This window comes from Echinops telfairi, unplaced genomic scaffold (genome assembly GCF_000313985.2).
Source record: "Echinops telfairi isolate 266 unplaced genomic scaffold, ASM31398v2 ScPeMD7_7468;HRSCAF=8506_0, whole genome shotgun sequence".
Taxonomy (NCBI): domain Eukaryota; kingdom Metazoa; phylum Chordata; class Mammalia; order Afrosoricida; family Tenrecidae; genus Echinops; species Echinops telfairi.
Genome location: NW_022111369.1, coordinates 65,978,222 through 66,000,748, shown reverse-complemented (window position 1 = coordinate 66,000,748; position 22,527 = coordinate 65,978,222). Strand labels below are relative to the sequence as shown.

The 22,527-nt window shown below is 39.1% G+C and overlaps 1 protein-coding gene across 1 annotated transcript in view; it reads left to right on the top strand.

Moving 5' to 3' along the window:
• Positions 1-11,298, top strand: part of CHIC2 (cysteine rich hydrophobic domain 2) — a 36,952-nt gene extending 25,654 nt beyond the window's left edge. The window contains exons 2-6 of the mRNA XM_004706287.3: positions 1,156-1,210; positions 1,349-1,504; positions 6,741-6,797; positions 6,964-7,023; positions 10,959-11,298. Coding sequence (XP_004706344.1) covers positions 1,156-1,210; positions 1,349-1,504; positions 6,741-6,797; positions 6,964-7,023; positions 10,959-11,009 — 379 coding nt within the window. The 3' untranslated portion in view covers positions 11,010-11,298. The remainder of the gene's footprint in view (positions 1-1,155; positions 1,211-1,348; positions 1,505-6,740; positions 6,798-6,963; positions 7,024-10,958) is intronic.
• The last annotated feature ends 11,229 nt before the right edge of the window (positions 11,299-22,527 follow it).

Sequence of the window (22,527 nt, the reverse complement as noted above, 5' to 3'; positions counted from 1 at the left end):
AAAAAAATTTAAATGCATATCTTTTGGGGAAAAACATTCCCGGTTTTATCGATACCCCTTCTTAAACATTGTGTGACTTTCCTTTTGGGACTCAAGAATTTTAGCCAAGGCATGTAACCCTGGTGATGGTGTTGTCAGATAAAAAGCCTGCTAACCAAAAGGTCTGAGGTTCAAAGCCAATTCCTAAAAGAGAAAGATGAGGTTGTCTGCCCTAGTAAGGATTTATGGTCTCAGAAACCCTATTTAGAGTTGCTATGGGCTGCAATTTTTGCCATTTGCCATCTGGCAGTGCGTTTGGTTTTGTTTTTTTGTAGGAAGTAGAACTGGATACTGTTCTGGGAGACAGACCTCCTAGTGAACCTGGGAGTTGTCTTGGGAACCGTTAACACAGGAAATGGCCCGAGGGCTGGAAATTACAGTGGTTGGTGTTTGGAGCAAGGTGGTATAATCAGAGAGCCTGGGACCTGAGGGAGAAGGATTGGTAGGTTGGACTTTTTTAGTAACAGAGTTAGTGAAGGAGTTAGTAGAATGTTATGTTTCATTTGGTTCAGAAATGGATTAATTTATTTAGCAAATATTTATTGAGTACTTATTCATCAGGTAGTGTACCAAACATTTAACATATAAAGATAATGTAAGACCCTTAACGAGAATGATTGACACAGTGGCTGCCACAACGGACTCAAACAGTTGTGAGGATGGCACAGGACCGGGCAGTACTGTGTTCTATTGTATAGCGGGCCACTCTGAATCAAGGCTGATTGATGGCAGTGGTTAGGTTCAAACTCAAGCCAAACTCAACTGCACTGGAGTTCATTTTGACTTACAGCAGCCCATGAGGACAGAGAACCGCCGCATACAGTTTCCAAAGCTGTACATCTTATGGAAGCAGACCGCCATGCTTTCCTTTCATGACTTGCCGTGCTGGTGGTTTTGAAATGCCAGCCTGGTGGTTTGAAGTTTAGCACTTTAATCATCGTCACCAGGTCTATACTTGCTTCTCCACTGGTGGTTAATTAACGTTCAGCCTCTTATAGAAACATTATGATTATATTAGTAAAATGCTGTTGACTTTTGATTAAATTATTTAAATAGCTAATATTTTTCCAGCAATGATATACAATAATGTATTTCTTTTTCTCTTTTTTAAAACAGATTTGGACTAAGCAACAAATTTGAATCAGAATTCCCCTCTTCACTAACTGGAAAAGTGAGTGTCAATTATTTAGGAATCTGTATGCTTCAAAACTAGTCTGTTACTAACAAACTAAGTGGGGGGAATATGTTCATGAAACATTTGTTGATATTAATATTGCAGCGTTTTTATTTCTAATTTTTCCCCCCATAGGTAGCTCCTGAAGAATTTAAAGCCAGTATCAACAGAGTTAACAGTTGTCTTAAGAAGAACCTTCCCATTAATGTCCGTTGGCTACTCTGTGGCTGCCTTTGTTGCTGCTGCACATTAGGCTGCAGTATGTGGCCGGTTATTTGCCTCAGTAAAAGAGTAAGTTGAATGATGTATTTTAATTTAAATGTAGAAGTAGATGAGCAAATCCTACATTATTTATTTAGTTTTTATTCTTTGTATTAAATGAATCACAGCCAAAATGCTGTACAAAAATAATTTGATCCAGTGGAGGAGGGGTTAAGTACATTATAACCACATACAATTCACATGTGCTATTAAGTAGTCATTAAAAGTGATGTGCTATGTAAATATATATATTTTAAGATATAGGAAATTAAGAACACAGAGTAGACTGTAGTGTTGTGTTGGCAGTGGGGTTGGTTTTGGTGATGGGAGGGGATATAGTAGTATCTTGATGTAAGATGCCCAGTTCAGTCTCTCACTTTCCTCTCTAACCTTTTGACCTCAGGCATGTTTCATAACCATTTTAAACCTTGTTTTAACCAAATCAAGCCCACTGCCATCATATTGACCCCATAGAATAGAGTAGAATGGTCCCATTCTATTTCTAAAACTTGGAGAAACAAACTGTTAGATCTCCTCTGGCACCACTAGTGATTTTGAACTGCCAACCTTTCTGTTAGCAACCAGGTACTTTAACCCCTGTGCCAGCAGGGCTCCTTTAAACCTTGGTTTCTACATCTGTAAATGATAATACTCATCTGCCTTCCTGAATAGGATTGTTGTGAGGATAAAATAGAAAAGCATTTGTAAAACTTTTTAAAAAGTGGTATTAATTAATACCATATATACTTGAGTATAAGCTGACCCAAATATCAGCCGAGGCACCTAATTTTACCACAAAAACGGCATTCAAAATGTGCTGAAAAACTCGGCTTATACATGAGTATATATGGTAATTACTTGTAAGAATTATTACTACCATGTAAGAACGTATCATTAGAAAAATTAAATGGTTACCTTTATCATTAATAAAATTACAGGGGATTTTTCCTTTATTTGTGGGGTTTTCCCCCATTTTATAATATATGAGCATGTAGTGAACCTGTAACTAGAAGAAATTATCTGGAGAGTCATAATTTTGACTGTAATTAAGGTAATTCCCAAGATGATGGTAGAATGGGGCAAACTAGTGTAAGTTGAATTTATTATATTTTTATTAATTTTTTAAAAAAGTAACAGTAATCTGTTAAAATGAAATCTGTTACAATGACATAAGTGTAAAGTTGAAATAGAATGAATGGTTTATGTGATCACATCTCATATTCTTACTAAATAATAGCATTCAAATAGAGAAAATCTGGAAGATCAAATTCTAACCTCATTCTTAGAGAAGCGTAGTTATGCTTGTGTGGTGTGAGTGGCGGCCTCTCGCAGGTCTGTCAGTTAAGGGTCGGATTCCACGCTAAAGTTAGATGTCGGATTGATGCTCTGCGGCAGGAGGACAGAGGGTTCTTTGGTAAAAGACCCTAACCTGTTCTCTCACCCCCACGGTGCAAGTGCTGACAAGGATTAAGGCCCACTGGAGGGAAGCTCAGGCTAGCGTCCGCACTGCCCTTTCCCCAGTTCAGAGGAGATTTTCAGTTTTAGGAGCTTTTTTCAGTTCATAGGAGATTTTAATTCCCATGATTATCAACCGGGTGCTTTTCACAGCTCTAAGTTCTTTTTAAAAAATTAAAATGACTTATTTTTAGACGTTGACTGCCCTAGCATATGGAGAGATGATGTTATGGTAGCATTACATGTCGAAAGATCTTATCAGCAACCCCCCCCAATTTTTTTTTAAATCATTTTATTAGGGGCTCATACAACTCTTATCACAATCCATACATACATCAATTATGTAAAGCACATTTGTACATTCATTTCCCTCATCATTCTCAAAACATTTGCTTTCCCTAATTTTTTTTTTCTGATGCATAACTCTCTGTAACCCTTTTGGAAGATTTAGAGATGGCTGTGTACATTACAAAATTAAGGACCAACTTTTATATGACTTGTCTACCAGTAACTCTAGAGCAGCGGTTCTCAAGCTGTGGGTCACGACCCGTTTGGGGGTCGAACGACTCTCTTACAGGGGTCGCCCGATTCATAACAGTAGCAAAATTACAGTTATGAAGTAGCAGTGAAAACAATTTTATGGCTGGGGGATCACCACCACATGAGGAACTGTATTAAAGGGTCGCGGCATTAGGAAGGTTGAGAGCCATTGCCCTAGAGTGAGTCAGTGCTGCACCTCACAGATCATCTGTCAGTGGAAACACGGCAGCCCTGTGGACATAAAACTGTTAACTTGGTTGTTACTAGTTGCACTTATAATGTGCTTTTTTCCACATGCTGAAAGGCTCTTAACTAGCTATTATAAATGCTAAAGTGTCATAGTTTTTCAGTGTCTGACGAATTTATATTGTATGTAATATTGAAATATATTTTGATTTTGTTAACTAAAAATAATTATAGGGTATTAAATAGTATCGGTTGAAGCCCCCCAAGCCCCCACTTATTTTGAGCTTTTGTTGTTATGAACAAATAATTTGTGGCACAGTTTTTTTCTCTTTTTTTCTTTTAAAAATGACTGCTAGAATTCATGTTCTTGTCACCTTAGTGTGCTAGAAATGTCCCACTCAAATCAAGGGTTCCTTTTTGGTTTTGTGTGTGCTCACCTGCCCTTCACTGTAAATCACTGAGATGTCAAGTGCGGTGATTAATTAAGCTGCACGTGCAAGTGCTTTTTTGTTTTTTACCCGCACCTGTCAAACAGGGGAGAAGTCTCATAGCAAGATTGGAGGGTGCTGTCTTACTAAAGCTTTTACTCCAGGCCGCCAAGTGTGCAGGAATAGTTTCTCGTTAGATGTTTATTCAGAATTTGGCAGCCCAGGCGTGCTTTGGTTTGGAACTCTGAAATATTGCAAGATAGAGTTATTATACCAAACCCTATCATCAAACACTCAATTAGAGGCAAAGAATAAGTTCAGAATTCCTACATAAATATTTTAGAATTCACAGTTCATACTTCATAATTATCCTTTAATGAAACACTGGTAGTGGCTGTAAGTTATTTAAAGTAAAAAGTAAAATTAATTCTCCATTGATTGCGTATATAGATCATAATGAGATCCATTGTCATGATGTAGCATGGATTTAGATTTGTGATGGAATGACGGTGGTGGTAATGCCAGTTACTTCTCTGAATGAAATGTTTGCAGAATGCAATGTTGCGCCTTTGGTGGGCACAATTTTTATACATTCTTAGTAAACAACAGATTTGGCAAGCGACTGGCTTCTCCCCACCATAGTTCTTTCATGGCTTTCCCCCTCCTCCTCTTTTTTTTTTCTGAAATCATCAGTAAAAGTAAAACCCTCAAATTGTATAGTAATCTTAATCTATTATTAAAAAGTCCTAGAAAGGAAGATTACAAGGTAGATTCAGGTTTTGAATCAGGTTTGCCATTGGTTTAGCAGCGGGTGGGCAGGCAGATGCCTGCTCAGAGTAGAACCTATTGCCATTTTTCACCATTGATAGAGTAGCCTTTCAGAGTCAATGAGCTCTGTCAATGTGAGCTTGTCAAGGCTACAACTTCATAGACCTGAGAGGCGGTTTGAGAGGTCAGCCCTTTTCAGGTTCGCTGTGATGCAAATGAACTTTAATGCTTAAACAACTATTGGAATTTTTATGTCTGCTCCTTGTTCTTTTTTCTTCACAAAGTCATTGACGAGACATTCAGTGCTTTTTAAATTGGAAGTTGCATTGTGCTAAAGACCTAGTACAGATTTACGGAGGGCTGAAAGCAGTTAGATCATGTTCTTTTCATGGTGCGATTAGAATCAAATCGATTTCCCTACAGCCTTCAGCATTCAGATGGCAATTTTAACAAAGCTTGGGGGCTAGACAAGGGACAAAACGACTGAACTGAATGTTAATTACACTCTGCAGCCTTATTTTCTTTTGATTTGGGGCTGACTGGCAACTAAATTAACAAAAAGTGTGACCATAACTGCTGCCCTATTTTCATTTAAAAGGAGAGCTGCCTCTAAAAGGCTATCTTTACAAAGAAACAAGTGAGGTCTGCTGAGCATTGTGAACAAGGGCACGTTTTTTTCCTTCCAAAATTCTTGCCCAAAAGACTGTTCCAAAAAAGCAATGTAATAAATTAATCATTGCCGAATTATTGCCCAGAACATCAGTTGATTTTTTTCCCCTTGAATTTTAATGGCATGCGCTTGGGAAATATATGAGGTGATAGAGGCACTTCATATCCCATATGATTTATAATGAGCACCTATGGGTCTTTAGGTAACTAGATTGTAGAGTAGGTACTTTAAGGAAGTATTCACATTTACTTAGTAAGCAATGACTCAAAGCCACCTTAGTGCTTGCAATTTGTACTGTCACCTAGCTCATCCTTTGCATATATGGCATTTGACTTTTCCTGAGCATTGGTGCTTGTTTACTGTTGTGTTGCATTAGCAACATTAGATGCTTTTCTTCTTCCCTGGTACCCAAGCCGCAGCTGCCTGGAGCTGCAGTGATCTTGGTGGCAACGCTGTCCTTTCTGCACCTGCAGCTGTGTCTGTCTCATCCTAACACCTGGCCCCATGAATTGTCCTTTCCTTTATTCATGCTCTGTACCAAGAACCCGTTTCATGCTGCATAGCATGTATTGCAACAGTCAATTGAGCCTGAATGGTAAAAAATTCTGTGTCCTGAAGGCAGCAGTCCTGAATACAGAGTTTTGACTTTATTCTTCAGTGTCACTTTTCTGTTAGTTTCAGTGAGGCTTGGGCTCTGTCTGAACAATCCATATGTGGGCTCATCAACCAGCCTTTTAAACCGGGATGTTCTTTCTAAGTGCCATGTGAGAATTAGCGATACATTGACCTGTTAATTTATTAACTTTTAGTTATTTGTTTAATTCTCCTGAAAAACCACTTGTCTTTTATTAACTAGCATTTAAATAACCGTTGTTTAAAAACAGATACTAGTGGTCAAGCCTTGCAAAGTTACTGTTGAAAGAAGTGGGGCTATAAATTGATAGCGTTTGGTAGCTAATATTAGCTTTTAATTGTTTTTTCTGTTGCTGATGGTTTTAAGTCAGGGGGGAATACATTTAAAACAGTTAAGACATGATCAAAACCCAAACGTATCTTCTGTTCTGGTTTCTATTTAGTGTCAGAACATTGATAGTGTAGCAGACCACCCTGTACTCTGTCACTGTCTTATACCTCTCCGCCTTTCACACACAAAGCAGCTGCAAACCAAAGTTCTTCTAAAACCAGTCAAGAGTAAACTTTTTTCTCATTTGTCTTCCAGACACGAAGATCGATTGAGAAGTTATTAGAATGGGAAAACAATAGGTTATACCACAAGGTGAGTACCACAGGGAGCAGCTTCGTACTGTTGGGCTCTGAACTGCACAGTATGGAAACAGATGCTTTTGTTGAACTGAAAATATGAAAGGTGGACAAATGGGCTAGTCTGTGGGCTGCAATAAAACCGAGCTCATTTTTCTTCTTTTACTGTCTTTCTTGTCTAGCTGTGCTTGCACTGGAGACTGAGCAAAAGGAAATGTGAAACGAATAACATGATGGAATATGTAAGTTAAAGGGCTGTTTTGTGAGTTTCTCTATTAAATGATCATTTATTTTGCTTCTGATCTTATTCTTTTCATGATTATTAATCAGCAAAGGTGTCAGGCGCTTAATCTCCTGAGTGCAAAGATTTTCTACGGTTCACAGATGCATGGTTTCATGTGCAAGACTGATTTATAAAGTTATGAATGACTTGAAAACAAGGCTTTACTGTGTTCTGAAAAATAATAAATTAATTGCCAAGATAAAATAGGCTGAACATGTGTTGATGGAGTGTGAAATTTTAGATGCTATATAAAGAATAACCACAACTTTGGTTACGCAGCAAGTCAGATATGGCTTTTTTTATATAATGCTAATCAAGTTTCCAAGTATGGAAGGAAACCTTTCAACCAAACTGTTGGAGCTTAAGAACCCTTTACCCTTTATACAGTTTAACTGCCCAGACCTCAGGGTCCTGGAAAGAATCTTTCAAAGTCTTATTAGAACATTGTTTTGTGAAAGTTATCTGAAAAATAAGTGAGGAGATGAGATGTTGCTCAGTGAGTTTATTCTTTAAAAGATCATGTTATTCTTGACAAGATATCTTAAGTTGGCATTTGTATACAATGGCTTTTGGAACTGTGCAGCATGGGATGGAAACTACCCAGCTGACTCTGATTTACTTGAGCAATGTTTGTCCTCTTGAAAATTAAGATATTCGAGACAATTAGTATTTTAGAATTTATTCTCCCTTGAGTTTGAATCTTTTATTTTAAATATGAAAATGCTACTACAAAAACAAACAAACAGAAAAAGATCAAAGAAAGGGTTAATTGTTGAACCTGAAAGCCATCGCCTTTGTGAAGTACCCAGCAGACCATTTCCAGTGAGTCTGATCGGTTCTCTGAACAGTGTCTGCTGCGTTGCTGGGATATGTACGTTTAAAAGAGAGATTGATTAAAACAGTGTTTAAATAGTTGGAAATTATCGTAAAATCATTTTTCTGTTAGAACTTCCCCTTTCATTATCACACAGTCTAATTCCATTTCTAGACTTGAACATAAAAGACCTTTTAAGAATGCCCCCTTTTTTTCATAGATCTATTCAGTAAACTGAATAATGTAGATTTTTCATATCATTATCTATTATATCAGACGTGTTAATTTATGATGATGAGAACTACACATCGTATTTCTTTATAGTTGCGAAATAAAACACACCTCCAAGTAGGGTGTGTTGAGATTGGCCTATGAAAATTCTTTTTTTCAGTTTTCACTGTGGATTGTAAACGTTTCTATATGTATTTTGGGCAGGGGGATGGGTAGTTAAAAGGTTGTATCATAAAACATTTGCTACATTTATAAATCCAAACACTAAGCTGAGGCTTTGCCCTATTTGTGTGTGTATTTTCTAAGTTTACTTGGGAAAAGAAAACTAAAGTTGCTCCTACCTACCATTCATCACCCCTTGATACGCTATGTGCTGTATTTTACACAGCTAGGCACCGTCCACATTTGTTTACCAGCCATGCATTCTCCCCCAGTATCTCCTAAGCAAGCTAAGCTTCTATTGTTGTGAGCTTATGAAACACAGGATTGGTGGTGGTGGTGGTGGGGGCCTGTCACGTGGGTGCAGTTGACACACAAACATAGAGCGCTCATTATTTGTACAAAAACTTGGTGGTTACCATGTATCCATAAAATATGTTAATTTTGTTTCTTTATTTTAGCACATTCTTTTATTAGTTAAAGACCTAGTAACCTTCCAAGATATTCTAAACTCTTTGCTTTGAATTTTTAGATAAACATTTTTAACATTTTATCATTTTTGACAGTACTATAGAAGATAGCCATGAGAATAATAAGAACAAAGACTATTTAAAATTTTCTTTTAAAAAATATTTTTTAGATGTCCTCATGTTTGTGATGAACAAAAAGGAAAGAACGTAGTTTGGTGAACTCCCTTTAATATAATTAAAATAGCAAGCAATCTACTGGTTTAATGAATCTGGGCCTTTTAACACATATTCTTCTTTGAACTTAGTTTTCCGTTAACTTTTGGATATTCTATTTGTTAATAGAGGAAAGTCAGGCTTCTCAATTACATTTTGAATATGAAGATAATCTAGAAAAGATTACCCACTCGATATCAAATTTTCTATCTCCCCATTAAGTAGAGAGGCATGGTTTAGAGATATGGTTTCTGAAGGAAATCATTTTTATAGGCTATGTTCTTTATGAAACAATACTTGAGGTTGTATTTTGGCTCATGTTGTACTGTGTAATACCTGCACCTGAGGACTGAGATTATTGAGAGGACTCGATCAAGGACATATTTGCAGAATGTTTCATGTAGTTATTTCAAGTTGATCCTCAAGTTTAAGTATTTAACCAGCACATTTTAGGGCTTCAAAGAATCTTGTCCTCTAGGCCAGTCTCTTTGTTTTATGAACGAGAACACCAAGTTTTGGGGAGGTCTAGCCAGAGGGAAGAATGTATTTGAAGAGTGAAGCCAGCAAGTTGCTTGTTGGAAAATAACAAATCAAGAGCGGGCAGAAGAATGGCTCCTAGAATGTAGTGTAGGCTAGCTCAGCTAGTGGGGGCTACCTTTGGTCCACATACAGGAGAACCTGCCTTCCTTATCAGGCACACCAAAAGCCAGGAGCGCTCACGAGTTGAAAACAAAGGTTCCTGGTTTGGAGGGACAACTGTAGAAAAGTTTCCAAGCCTGGAGGTCCTATTGGGATAAAAAAAAATCCCCAAATGCTCTGCCATTGAGTCGACTGTGGCTCATAGAGACCCTATCGGACAAGGTACGATTGTCTCTGAATTTCAGAAACTAACTCTTTAGGGGAGTAGAAAGTCTTGTTTTTCTGCCGGGAAGTGGCAGGCTTTGAACTTCAGACCTTTCGGATCACATCCCAGTGAGTAACCTCTGTGCCCTTAGGGCTCTCCTATTAGGACACAGGACAGAGGTTCTGAAAAAGAATGAAGAGTTCACCAAACTTGGAAGCTGTTCAAATCAAGTGATTTTTGGTTAGCATCCACTCCTTATGGAGTTGGAGCAAAGGAGAGAGTTGCTTGGGAATCAGCCCTGGTCGTCGAGCGCATTTCTGTTTTGCTTTTGTTTGGTTTTCTTTAGTGGACGTTGGAACAAAATCTAATGTGCAATTTTACTAACCTAGGGGAAAGATTTTTAAAAGTAAGATTAAAATACCATATATACTCGCATATAAGCTGACCCGAATATCAGCCGAGGCACCTAATTTTACCACAAAAACTGCATTAAAAATGTGCTGGAAAACTCTTCTTATACTTGAATATATACGGTACTAGTACCTTTTATCTAGAGATTATCGATCCTGGTACAGGAAAATGAGAGTAATTCTAAAACCCAAAGAAGTCCCATGAAATTGGGTTCGTTTATCGAGAAAGGAGAAATACTGGATCAACTGCAGCCACATGATGTAGTGTAATAGGAAGGGTGAGCAGGGCCTTGCAGTCAAGTCCGTTCTATGCTCAAATCTTGACTCCACTATTTATGGTCTGAACTAACTAGATCATCAATTTCCTCATCTGTAAAAGGAGAAAAGTTGTTGGGATTAAAGGGGTCCATTTAGAATGAAAACCCCTCAGCATGAGGTTTGTTCTCAGGAAATGTAGCTCCCATCTTGATTCATTCAAACTCCCGTGTGTTAGGGACACTTCCGGTTACCACCTTCCACTCCTCACTCACTCTCCCAGATACTGGCTTATTTCACCCACTTAGCTGCCTTCCTTTTCACAAAGTACAGAGCGAATGGAAACATGCTGCTTATTTGGTGAAAATTCAGAAAGAAAAATTCTCAAGGGGCAAAGTTATGGTTGTGAATTTTCAAAAACAAACCGATGGAACATAAAGTTTTATGAAGATAAATGTCTGTTTAAATCTTAAAACTCTTTTCTTCCTCTTTCTACAGGTCATCCTCATAGAATTTTTACCAAAGACACCAATTTTCCGACCCGATTAGCATTGACTTGATTTCTAGAGACTTTCCAAGTATGTTGTCTTTCCAATGGTGCCTTGCTTGGTGCTCTCCTGATGGTGACATAACATTGCTCTACAGAATCGTGTGGTGTTTTGTTTTGTTTTTGTTTGTTTTTAAATAACCGCATGTTCTAAGTGTGCATTTTTGTCAAACTTTGCAACAGTTATTTCATACAGATGTTTAATACTTAAGTTATTGTGCTCTTTTCTGTTATGTATTCTGATTTCAAGGATTACTTTTTTGTATTATCAAAAAAATACATTTGAACTTAGCCTAAAAAGTGGCTAGCGTTTTTTATTTTACCTCCCCAGGTATATAGAGCTCTTTATTTATAAACACCTTCACACAGAAAAGCACCTCTATAAGTCTTTTGTTTTAAATTGAACATGCTCATTACTTTTAAATAATAAATTCTCTTCATAGCCATTTGGGAGCTTGCAGTCCCTTTCTCTTGTACTTCCTAATGCTCTGTTTACAGCAGATGGATCAGTAATCATGGTAAAGCCCCAATCAGTAAACAAAAGGAAGTTTGAAAGTATTTCTGCCTTCACAGCTAGGAAGGCCCGCCGGAATTCCTTTATTAGCTTAGACGAGCAACAAGTGAGTGGTGTGCATGCAGCTGCTGCTCATGAGTGCTCAGGATCAAGATCTAGAGTCGCATCATCACCTATGTATTTCTCGTCAAGAATGATGATAATAATGGCCTCCTTCTGACAAAAGTATGGGCATATTCCTTTTAAATTTTTCTAAGAAAAAAAACCCCAACTTCTCCCAATCTAACATAATTGTGGAATGGATGCATGAAGGCCCTCCACCAAGTTTGTGGAAATAATCATTTTTTAATCCTACATTTTCACGAACTTTTAAAAGTCCCCCGCCCCCCATGTCTCTGAAAAGCCTTTAAAAGAAAGCAAAAGTTCTGGAATGGAAATTAGCTGGTGTTTAATACCGTTCTGAGATTTAGGACAGCTTATCACTAAACTGTGGGGGGCATAGTGATATCTCTGTCCACCAGTTCACTTTCTGCCCACTTAACTGTATACTTTGGATTGAAGAGTGACATGTTCGAATCATGCCAACTTGGGTTTTTTGAACACACACACATTATTCCCCCTCCTTTTAGCTATACATACCTCCATGCATTAAAACTGTTTAAAATTTCTGGCTGGGCTATATGTAAATGTTTGTTTTTATAAGCCTGCAATTCTCCATATTTTAATGTACGTCACGAACTTGTTCATACAACTGTGGTCTTGAGCAATAATGTGAAGAACCTTTAAAATTACATAATGCTGTACATAATATGTATGAAGAATTAGTACCACCAAACAGTCCTTTTTCCCTTGTGTTAAATCTTTTCAACACCAGCTTCATTAATTTATATACCTGTATTTCTCAACAGAATTCTTGTACTTCCCCCAGGTACTTTAATTCTAGATGAATCTGAATAGTTGAATGTCAGTATCTTACAACCTATATTGGACATTAGGAGCTCTATCTTAAAAAGTTAGGACAATTATTATTTTGATGTGACAGTAATTTGTTTCACTCCCTACATCCACGAACAGCTTGAATTTATAAAACACTTTTCTTCTGACAAGCTCAAAGAACGGTCATATCTAAAAAGTCTGGTTCCTCGGTGGTTTCAGTGTGGAGAATGTGGATCTGCCCAGGGATTCAGCTCAAGCAAAACACCATGGTGACCAGGTAGACCACGTGACAGAACCTCCCTCTCTCAAATCATATTCATCTGTAGAGCACCGTATCGATTGGCATCATAAGAAGTCCTATACTACAGGTTTAGAAATCTTCTTCTTTTTTAAAATTGTTATATTTCCATAAGAATAATTTTTAACAGCAGCAAGGTAATTTCCAAGTGTGGAATTTAAAAGAAAACAAAAGCAAAACAACTTTTCTAATTTTATTGTCAGTTGTGAAAAGATGCCCTAAGGACTAAGCTCTTAGAATTCCAATCTATCTGTAGAAGGCATTACCATGAGCTGCTTATGCCTCGAGTAGTTAGATGCCCGTGTTTTTACTTGGCACTAGTAGCTCTCAGTATAACTAACTGATTAACCCTTTCTTGAAGCATGGCTTAGGAGCCCTTGTGGTGCAGTAAGGTAAGCACTAGGCCGCTAACAAAAAGATTGGTGGTTCAAATCTACCAGCTGCTCCGTGGGAGAACGAGATGACAGTCTGCGTCTGCAGAAGATTTTCAGAGTTGGAGACCCTGCGGGCAGGTCTGCTGTGTCTTACATGATCTCTAAGAGTCAGAGTCAGCTCAATGGAGGGGGTTTGTGTATGAACCCTGAATCTAAATACTCATGTTACAAGAAATTACAAATGTCAGAGATACCTATGATATATGGACATCAGTCCAAAGCAATATTTAAAATGATCTTTGTTCTGCTGCTGCTCCCCTCAGCCCGCCAGCCAGTGGGTGTGAAACACAGATCCTACTTAGACTTGCCAAGAAAAGGCCCTATGGCAGACAATCTTACATGGAGCTTACAAGGGCCAAGTGACATGTCACATTAAAAAATATGTACTTGACAATTTCCAGTCATGCACCATTCCTGTGTAGAACTTTGGATGTGTGCACTACCACAGATACTCCAAAGCCTAATGAGGACTGTGAAACTGATGTGACACAGTTACTTCTAAAGCAGGTGTTACCCCTCTCCCACAAGAGGCTACCTTACTGGTTCTCACTGATTGTCAGATGCTTCATTAAGGTTGTGCTCAGTCAAAAGAGATTCACATCCGTGGCCTAAAATTAGTAAGCATTCAACCTTTAATAGTAAATGATTATTTCTTTTCCTTATTAGAAAAACTAGCTTTATAAGTGAATACTTTTAAGTCAGGAAGAACCGTTATTTTTCCCATGGTGGTTTCTGTATTGGTTTAAAGAGCTTCCGAATGCTTCTTATGCTATTAGTAGACAAAGAGCCAATCCTGTGAAACCCTGGCAACAATCCAAATCAATCTGATTTAAAGAGGATGGTTGAAATAGTAATGTGTATTGTGGGACCCACGGTTGCAGGAGTTCAAGCTCCCCTAGTTTGATGTCACCTTATGTTCACGGTCTGGTAGTCTGAATCATTACGGTATTCTGCTTTGATAATTATGACTTCTCTGGATGCCTGATGTGTCACTGTTATTTTGTTCTGGGTCAATATTCCCATTTTGGTCAGTAGTACTCAATCAGAGGTACAGTGTGTGACTTACTGCCTTTGACAGAACTCTTACCATCTAGCCCTTGGCCCTCCATCCTTCTCCCCTTCTGCAGAGGCACTGCAAGTCCTTTTGCTGCCCTCTTGATGTTGAGTCTCCATTAAGCCTGGACACAGGTCAGAATTGCCTTTCTACCTTCCTTACCCACCGTTCCTAGTAAACGCATGGTTTTTTTTTTTTTTTTTTTGCATTCTTAGGTAGGTGTTTCAAAGACCCATGAAAATGGTCACCCGAAGTGATAACCGGCTAATGTCCTGGTACTTTTCAAAAGGCATTTTTAAGGTTACATTCTGAATTGGTGTGTTCTTCCTCAGTAGACCCTGTCAGCCTAACCTATCCCAGAGGAGAGGGTGGTAGGGCCTAGGCTTCACACACCACAGCTTCTGAGGGACACTGATTCATAGCTAGAGGATAGAAGGAGAGAATCAGCTCAGCGCCATCCTAAACCGAACTTGTATTAATACTTCAGAGTGGTTTGTGTTGTCTTACAAATTTTTATTTTTAAGTATAAGTATTCATCTTAAAATGAAATAAAATAATGGATCATTTTGCATAGTTATCTGTCCAACTTAATGTTCTTTTTAAGAACATGCCATTTATATAAGTTGCTATTGGAAGGGTGTCTTTAAATCCTGAGGGTTGTCCGGTGTACCTTTACAGAGATATTCGATGGTAACTTACGAGAAGCCTAAATATTGTTATTACTAATCATAATTTTATGTACTTATGTATTTTGAAGGGGCTTCAAAAAGTAGCCCCTGGAAAATGGAAATAAAAGATGCTGGGTTTTTCCCCATGAACTTTTGAAAGTCCCTTTATGTAACAAAGAGCAACATCCATGCCGTCTGCTCCCACCGCAGCCTCCCCCAGCCCATTGGCAAGTTGAGACTGTAGAGGGTGCTTCGCAGTCGTGGACACCCCTGAAAAGAGAACTCCAGAATACTCATCCTGGGTTTACATTAACTCCTGGAATTATATAAGACCAGCAGTACTTGACCTATTTGCTTTTATTTGTATTAACACAGAAGGCATGCTCCTGGTGTTATATTGTTACTGTGAAAGATATTTTTCAGTCACTTAGTGTTATTAAGGTCTACAGAAAAACAAGGAGCCCTGGGGGTGTGGTGATTACACACTGGGCAGCTAACCACAAGGTCCACAGTTTAAAACCAGCAGCTGCTCTTTGGGGAGAACATGGGTCTGTCTCTACTCCCGGCCATACTGACCGTCTCGGAAACTCATGGGCAGTTCTCCGAGATCTCAGGGTGGTCATTATGACTAGGGATCAGCTCAATGGCAATGAGTTTGTTTTGCAAAGGCCCCTGGTAGCACAGTGGTTTAGCACCCACCTGCTAACCAGAGTTGGTGGCTTGAAGTTCTTCGGCAGCTTGGGCGGGAGATGGGCAGGCTACATCCCCACGGGGTGGTTCCATTCTGCCCAATATGGTCCCTAAGTGTGGGAATCACCTGGAAGGCAGTGATGTTTTTAAATGTAAAAACCAGTAGCTGGAGCATTCACAGTAAGGAGCAAAGGGTGACTGGCAGCACAAACTTGAGTCACAAAGTTTTACAAAGAATGCACTTGTAATAATCCTTTTTGTATTTAAAACTCAGGTAATCAGACCCTCGGAAACTTGCTACTTCTGCGATGCTTATGCTAAACCTTGCCTCTTTTTAAAGTATTTTTCTACAAGCATGGTGTTTTGAATTTGAGAACACTGTTGTTTTCTTTTTCTTTATTTCTATATGGAATTGATAGTATATTCCTTTCCTAGATCTTTATTTTAAATCTATGTGAATGGACTGATCACACCAAGCATTCTTCATTGTGGCCGAAGAGTGTTTTACTGCTTTTCTGTTTAAGAAATGGTTTCATTCAGTCTCAAGATAAGTACTGGGCAAGGTTATATCTGCTCTCCTTTATTGGGCCATAACCCAAAGGCCAAAACCACTGCTATTGAGTTGATTCTTATTCATAGTGACCCTGTAGGACAGAGCAGAACTGTTCCCTATATATTTATTTCAATAATAAATCACTTTATTAATAGTAAGGGGCCCTTAATAAAATAAAAAAATTGTTATTAATCATTTTATTAATAATAAGGGGACCCTTAATAGCCCTTCCAACAATCCATACATCAGTTGATTCAAGCACATTTGTATATATGTTGCCATCATAATTTCCAAAACATTTTCTTTCTACTTGAGCCCTTGGTATCAGCTCCTCTAAGAGTATACATCTTTTTGTTTTTCCTTTTTTTCTTAGTTTTATTGACAATTTATCCACATACTGTACAGTTTAATAGTGAAATCATATCCAGATTTGTACAGTCATTACCCAATTTTAGAACATTTTCTTCTTCCTTGTACTCATTGTTATTTGTGTAATTATTTTTAACTGTGGAAAATATATACACAACAAAACATTTTCCATTTCAGCAACTTCTACATGATAATTCAGTGCTGTGGATTATACTCTTCATTATTGATACCCTTTTCCAAATCATTCCACCACTATTAACATAAACAAAGAATGCACTTGTAATAGTCCTCTTTGTCAATGTCCCCTAAGCAACCGCTCTTCCTCCTTCACCCATGGTAACCATTGGGCATGTGCGGCTGCTTTTTTTAGTAGTTTTCTTGATATAATCTTCACATATCATATACTTCCATAGTTAAATCACCTTTAGATAGAGTTGAACATACATCAGCACAATCAGGTCTAGTGCTGCCTTCTTCCTCCCGTATTCATTATTTGCTCCCCAACTCCCCCCTTCTTGTCCCCCTCCCACACCCCCAATATCCCCTTGCACCAGTCATCGTCTCTGGGTCCACGCCTGTGCTTCACAAACGGCAACTCAGCAGAAACAATAAAAAGCAAGACAAAACAAAAAGAAAATAATAATATACAGAGAAAAATACAAATTAAAAGCCCACCATCAATATTTAGGAAGCCCGCGATGAAATATTTGTCATGGAACACACAAGAAATACTTGAGTGAAGAGCAAACCAGGCTGGGTTACGAGGGAGGTAAACTGACCAAGTATCATATACCATGATTCAATCCACTATGATCAAGTTTACAATCGTCTCTGATAGTAAAGTTGTCTGAGTCCCTTGCCTGTGGCTAGAAGGGATCTGCCAAAGGCTTAATCTGACTAGCTAGTCTGCAGATGGATTTTGGGCTCCCAGTTGCCTCTGTAGCCTATATATTGGGTGTTCACAATTTCAGCTCTGATACTTTTCCCTTTGCCATATTTAGATTTTGTTAGTGTCATCTTTGGATCACACAGGCTGGTGTGCGTCTTCCCTGTGGACTTAGTTGACACTTCGCTTAGATGGCTGCTTGTTTGAATTACAAGCCTTTAAGATCCCAGACACTATTCTAGTTGATAGCTGGGCACCATTTGCTTTCTTCACACTTTGCTGTGCTGTAGCACCCTTATCTTAGTCACCATTTCATTACGGTGAGTATTGAGCAGGACCATGTTACCAGAGCTAACTGTTCTTGGGTTGGGGCTAGAGTTAAGTGGGAGCCCAGAATCCATCTGCCTGTCCGTGGGTTATGAACAACTCTGGTTTACTTAGGCAATTGTATTACAACGAAAAACAAAACAAGTAAGAACAACAAAAGAAAAACAGCCCCCTAAAAATAAAAGAAAGAAAAACACTGTTAATCACCCCTCAGGGTACAAGGCAATTGCACTGCTAACATAAATAATTCACCCAATGGCATAGAATGTAAGGTACTGTTGACATGAGGAGTTTATGCAAGACTAGCCCAACTGTGAGTTGCAATCCATGAGTGTTGCTTTGTACAGGTTGATTTCTTAATTGAGCTCTCTTTACATTGAGCATGGGGGTTGGTAGGGGACAATTCCCTATACCGTTTCTTACGAGGACAGATCCTTGCCTCCCAGATAAATACCTGTCATAGTAGTGCAAGGGGAGCATTGAGACACGAAATATATGGTGGCTCTGGGTCCCCTTTCATTGGATGCCCTCTAAGCTAGGGAATCCCACTCAAGGGTCAATGACCACCACTCCCATGGTCGGAGGTGGGTAGGGGGGAGGAGATAGTCTCATCTTTCTCATGGGTTGGGTTTGAACTGCTAACCTCTCAGCAGCCCGATGCTTAACCCACTGTGCCACCACAGCTTCTTACTGGGCAATAATGTACCTCTAAACTTCAGACTTTTCTTGCCTGTTAACCGCCCTGGTGGTTCTTAGTCGAACCACAGCCATCTCATTACTCTTCATGAAGTCTTCCTAAACAAGTTTGTTGCCACTGTGGAGTTATCAGAGTCCTTTTGAAGTCAGTTTTGTTGTACACTTGTTGGTGTTAATGACATTGTGTCCTCCTGGAAGACTGGAGTTTTGTGCAAACTGGCCCTGGGTCTATGGGAGACATGGCTGAAAGGCGTGCTGCTGAACTGCATTGGTGCAGAGAAATGACCGAGTGTTAGCCTGCACTGTAGCTTGCAGTGCAACGGTATGCTTTCTTGTTTACACTTCCCATATGCATTAGGATGGAAATTATTTCAAAAAGAAAAAAATCCTAAATGAATTTTTCTAATATTCTTGGCCTTTGAGGAAATATAGTGAGAGACCGCCTGGAAATGAAATATACTTTGTTATCTTGTATAATTAAAGTGTGACCATTAAAAACAACACTAAATAAAGGACTTTATGAATCTGCCTTTCAAGCATAGACTAGTTTTTCAAATAAGCTATTCAGAAGGTTCTCAGGGTTGTGCAGTTATACTAGATAAAAAACCCGACTCACTGCCCTTGAGGCCGTTCTGACTCTGAGGGGCATGTAGGACCGAGTAGAACGGCCCCTGCGCTTTCCCAAGACCAGCTGTGGGAGGAGAAACCACCTCTCCTGTCTGCCGAGAAGCAGCTGGTAGGTTTCAGCCACATGGTTAGCAGCTTAGTGCGTAGCGGGCTCTGCCACAGGGCTCCTGACTAGGAGCAAGGTTCTTATTAATTATGCTCTCAGAAATGCAAATTCAGGTAGGTCTGGTAACACTAAAACTAGAAAATGACAGTACCTTTGGTAAACCACAGTGTTGAATTTTAAAGATGCATGCTTTTCCCTCTAATTATTAAAAAATTAAAACCAATGCCTAAAACATGTGGTCTGTTTTTCTTGTTTTGTTTTTCTTAAAATGGAATTGTTGTTTTTTGAGGGTGGTGGTGGTGTTAAGATAAAATTTTCCTGCTCTTCATTGTCAAAATGGGATGCATTTAAAGTGACTTGGTTTTGGATTCCAATTTGGCTATTGTCTATGTGATCTCATTCAAATCTCATTTTAAAAATCTCTATTGACTGGACTTCTCTAGCAAACAAATCAGCTAGAGAAATGTTTTTACCTTTACCTTTCTTCCTTTGGCTGGTTGAAAGTTGGTTGTTTTTAAGTGAGTTTGTTGTTCCACATGACCTCAACACATGAGCCCATGCTCAAAATGAAAATCTGGGCTATTTCATATCATTTGTCTGCAAAGACTAACATGTTACTTAAAACCAAGCCACTTTACATAGATTGGAATAAGGACTGAGGCTTATGGAGTCACATCTCTTTAAAAGGAAGTTGGCAAAACTGATGTCTGTTGAATTAGCCAAATGAGACATGTACACAAACCTATTTCTTCTGGTAACATAGCCTATAAAATAGGAGCATGAAAATTAAATGGGTACTTATGAGCATGAGTTTAAGAACGGTGTGCAATGAACTTCATGAACCTGCATCATGCTGGAAAAAGGAAAATTCCTGTGTTGCACTTTTTCTTCCACCATCTTATTTCAGCTTTCCCCACTTTATAAACTCAGTGCAGTATCTCTCTAGATTCTTTCCTGCCCTGCCCCATGATTCTTAATGATCCTATTTAGGTTTAACACTGGCATGCAAACTTTCAGAGGGAGGCAGAAATAATTCTAATCACTCCTGAAAATACACATTAACAGCAGTTAAGCTTATCTTCCGCATTGTATCAGATCCCTGACACATTTAGCTTGCATTTTATTCGATGCTTTCAGATTCTAGTGAAAACCCTTTACAAAAATGGTCCCATAGAAAGATATGTGATTTTATATATATAAACACAGACACTAAGTACAAGATAGAAATATTTGCTCATTTTTAGATTAAAGTACTTACAAGATTAATAAGTAGTTGTGACTCTATCAAATCTTTTTGCAGAATATAGTAAAAATATTGTTACATCTCTCACTTGGATTGCTTTTGTTAAAAATACAGAATGAAAATTGATTTTGATTGCAAATGAAGAGAAAAATTGTGCTTGTAGATTTTGTTTGTTTCCTTGAAGGATCTTTTTTTTTTTTTTTCTTGAAGGATCTTAATGTAATTTCTACAAGAAGGAATTCTGTATATTTGCTGAATTCCTAGGCTTTTATTAATCTTTTCTTCATCCTGACAGAAAACTGAGTACCCCAAGAAGCAGTGTATTAGTGTCCTTTTTCACAAATGGAGAAATCCAACAAAAATTCTATTAGGTATGCAAGAAGTCCTTACTACCTTGGAATCCATTGCAGAGAGCCTAGAAAACAGCCCAGCATTATATACCCAGTCTGAGAGTATTGTTCTGTGACCATCCCGTTTTCTCTGCCTGGTATATGTGATGAATATTTCTTGAGACTTTTGTTTGCTTTACTAAAGAAATCAAGGGTGTGTGTGTGTGTGTGGGGGAGGGGACGGACGGACAAAAAATAAGCCTCAAAACAAAACAAACAAAAAACACCCTGTAACTCATGTGAAGCATGCAGGGTGTTGTAATTTCAGTTTGCAAAGCAGTGTGATACAATGTTGCTGAGCCAAAAGCACACGATAGATTTAATGTAGCCAATTGTCTACTTTTGAAAAAAAGAGTAACTGTTCCCTGTGAGTTAATTTTGGATTTTTTCAAAATCTCTCTTTTAGGCTTTGTGCTGGATTCTTCCAGACAAATGCGTATTCCATGTGGGCCACTGTTCTGCTAAATGCTCTCAGTTCTCCTTTTGCAATCAAGATTATGTTGCTAAGGAGATTTTGCTTTTATTGGTGCCATTGATTTGTGTTAATACGTTTTGAATACCTCTCCGTATTCTTCCGCAGACAAGGCCAAAAGAAAAACTTCCCCGAGTTTCCCAATTTACATTACAAATGGAGCGGTGGTGTAATGAAGCCGATATAAAGTGGGCAGTTGAAAGGGAACTAAAGAAGGGCACTCAAGTGAGAAATGAAGAAATGTGCCCAGTGCAGGCTTGCGGGCTGCCGTCAGTCCAGCTGCAGGAACTGGCTCCCGCCAGAGGTAGCAGCGAGCGCCTCCCCTGCAAAGACCACCCACTTTCCGCAGCCCCTCGTCTGGAACACAGGCCCTGGCAGAAGGGAGGCCAGCGATGGCTGGTTTCCACCCTAAATCCCTTCTTGGGTCCTTCTGAGAACATGACGGAGGCGGGACTTCCTGTCACCTCTTCCAGATGTCTTGTAAAGGAAGTCCTGTGCATGAGCCCAGTGCCGCAGGTTCCAAGACTAACCTATTCAGATATTGTTCCAAGGTCTCCCTTGTCCTGAAGGACGTTGACGACATACAACATGGGGGCTTTAGTTCTATGCCCTTTACTTTGTTTCAGCGTGTGGATTCCGAAGACTCCAAACGATGAAACCCAGGTACCCTGTTGTGAATGGCAGAAGCCCCAGCAGGGACGTCTTTAACCAACGAAGTGATTGTGGTTAGAGGCTGTGGAGTTGGTTCGGACTCACAGAAGGAAACACTGCGTGGTCCTGTGCCATCCTCCAAATTGTCAGTTTGAGCTTATTGTTGCCTTGGCTGTGCCAATCCACTGCAATGAGGCTCTCCCAGGGTTTTTTACTGCTCTTCTTTTTCACCAAGCATGATGTCCTTTTCCAGGGACTGGTCTCTTTCAGGACTGGCTTGCTGAGGGTGCAGTCAATGAAGGTGTCTGCTGGCACCCATCTCTTCATGGCTGATAATCTTACAACTGCATGATGTTAACATTTAAAACCATAGCATAAATACTACACTGACAAAATGACCCTTTGGGCATTAAAAATTCGGATAATAAAAAAACAACAGCTACAGATCAGAGCCTGCAACACAGGGAATCCAGGATAGATAAACCCCTCAGGGCCAACAATGAGGGTAGAGATACCAGGAGGATTAGGGGAGGATGGGGGGAGAAAGGGGGACTCACCAGGATCAACATATAACCCCTTCCCAGGGGGGCGAACAGCAGAAAAGTGG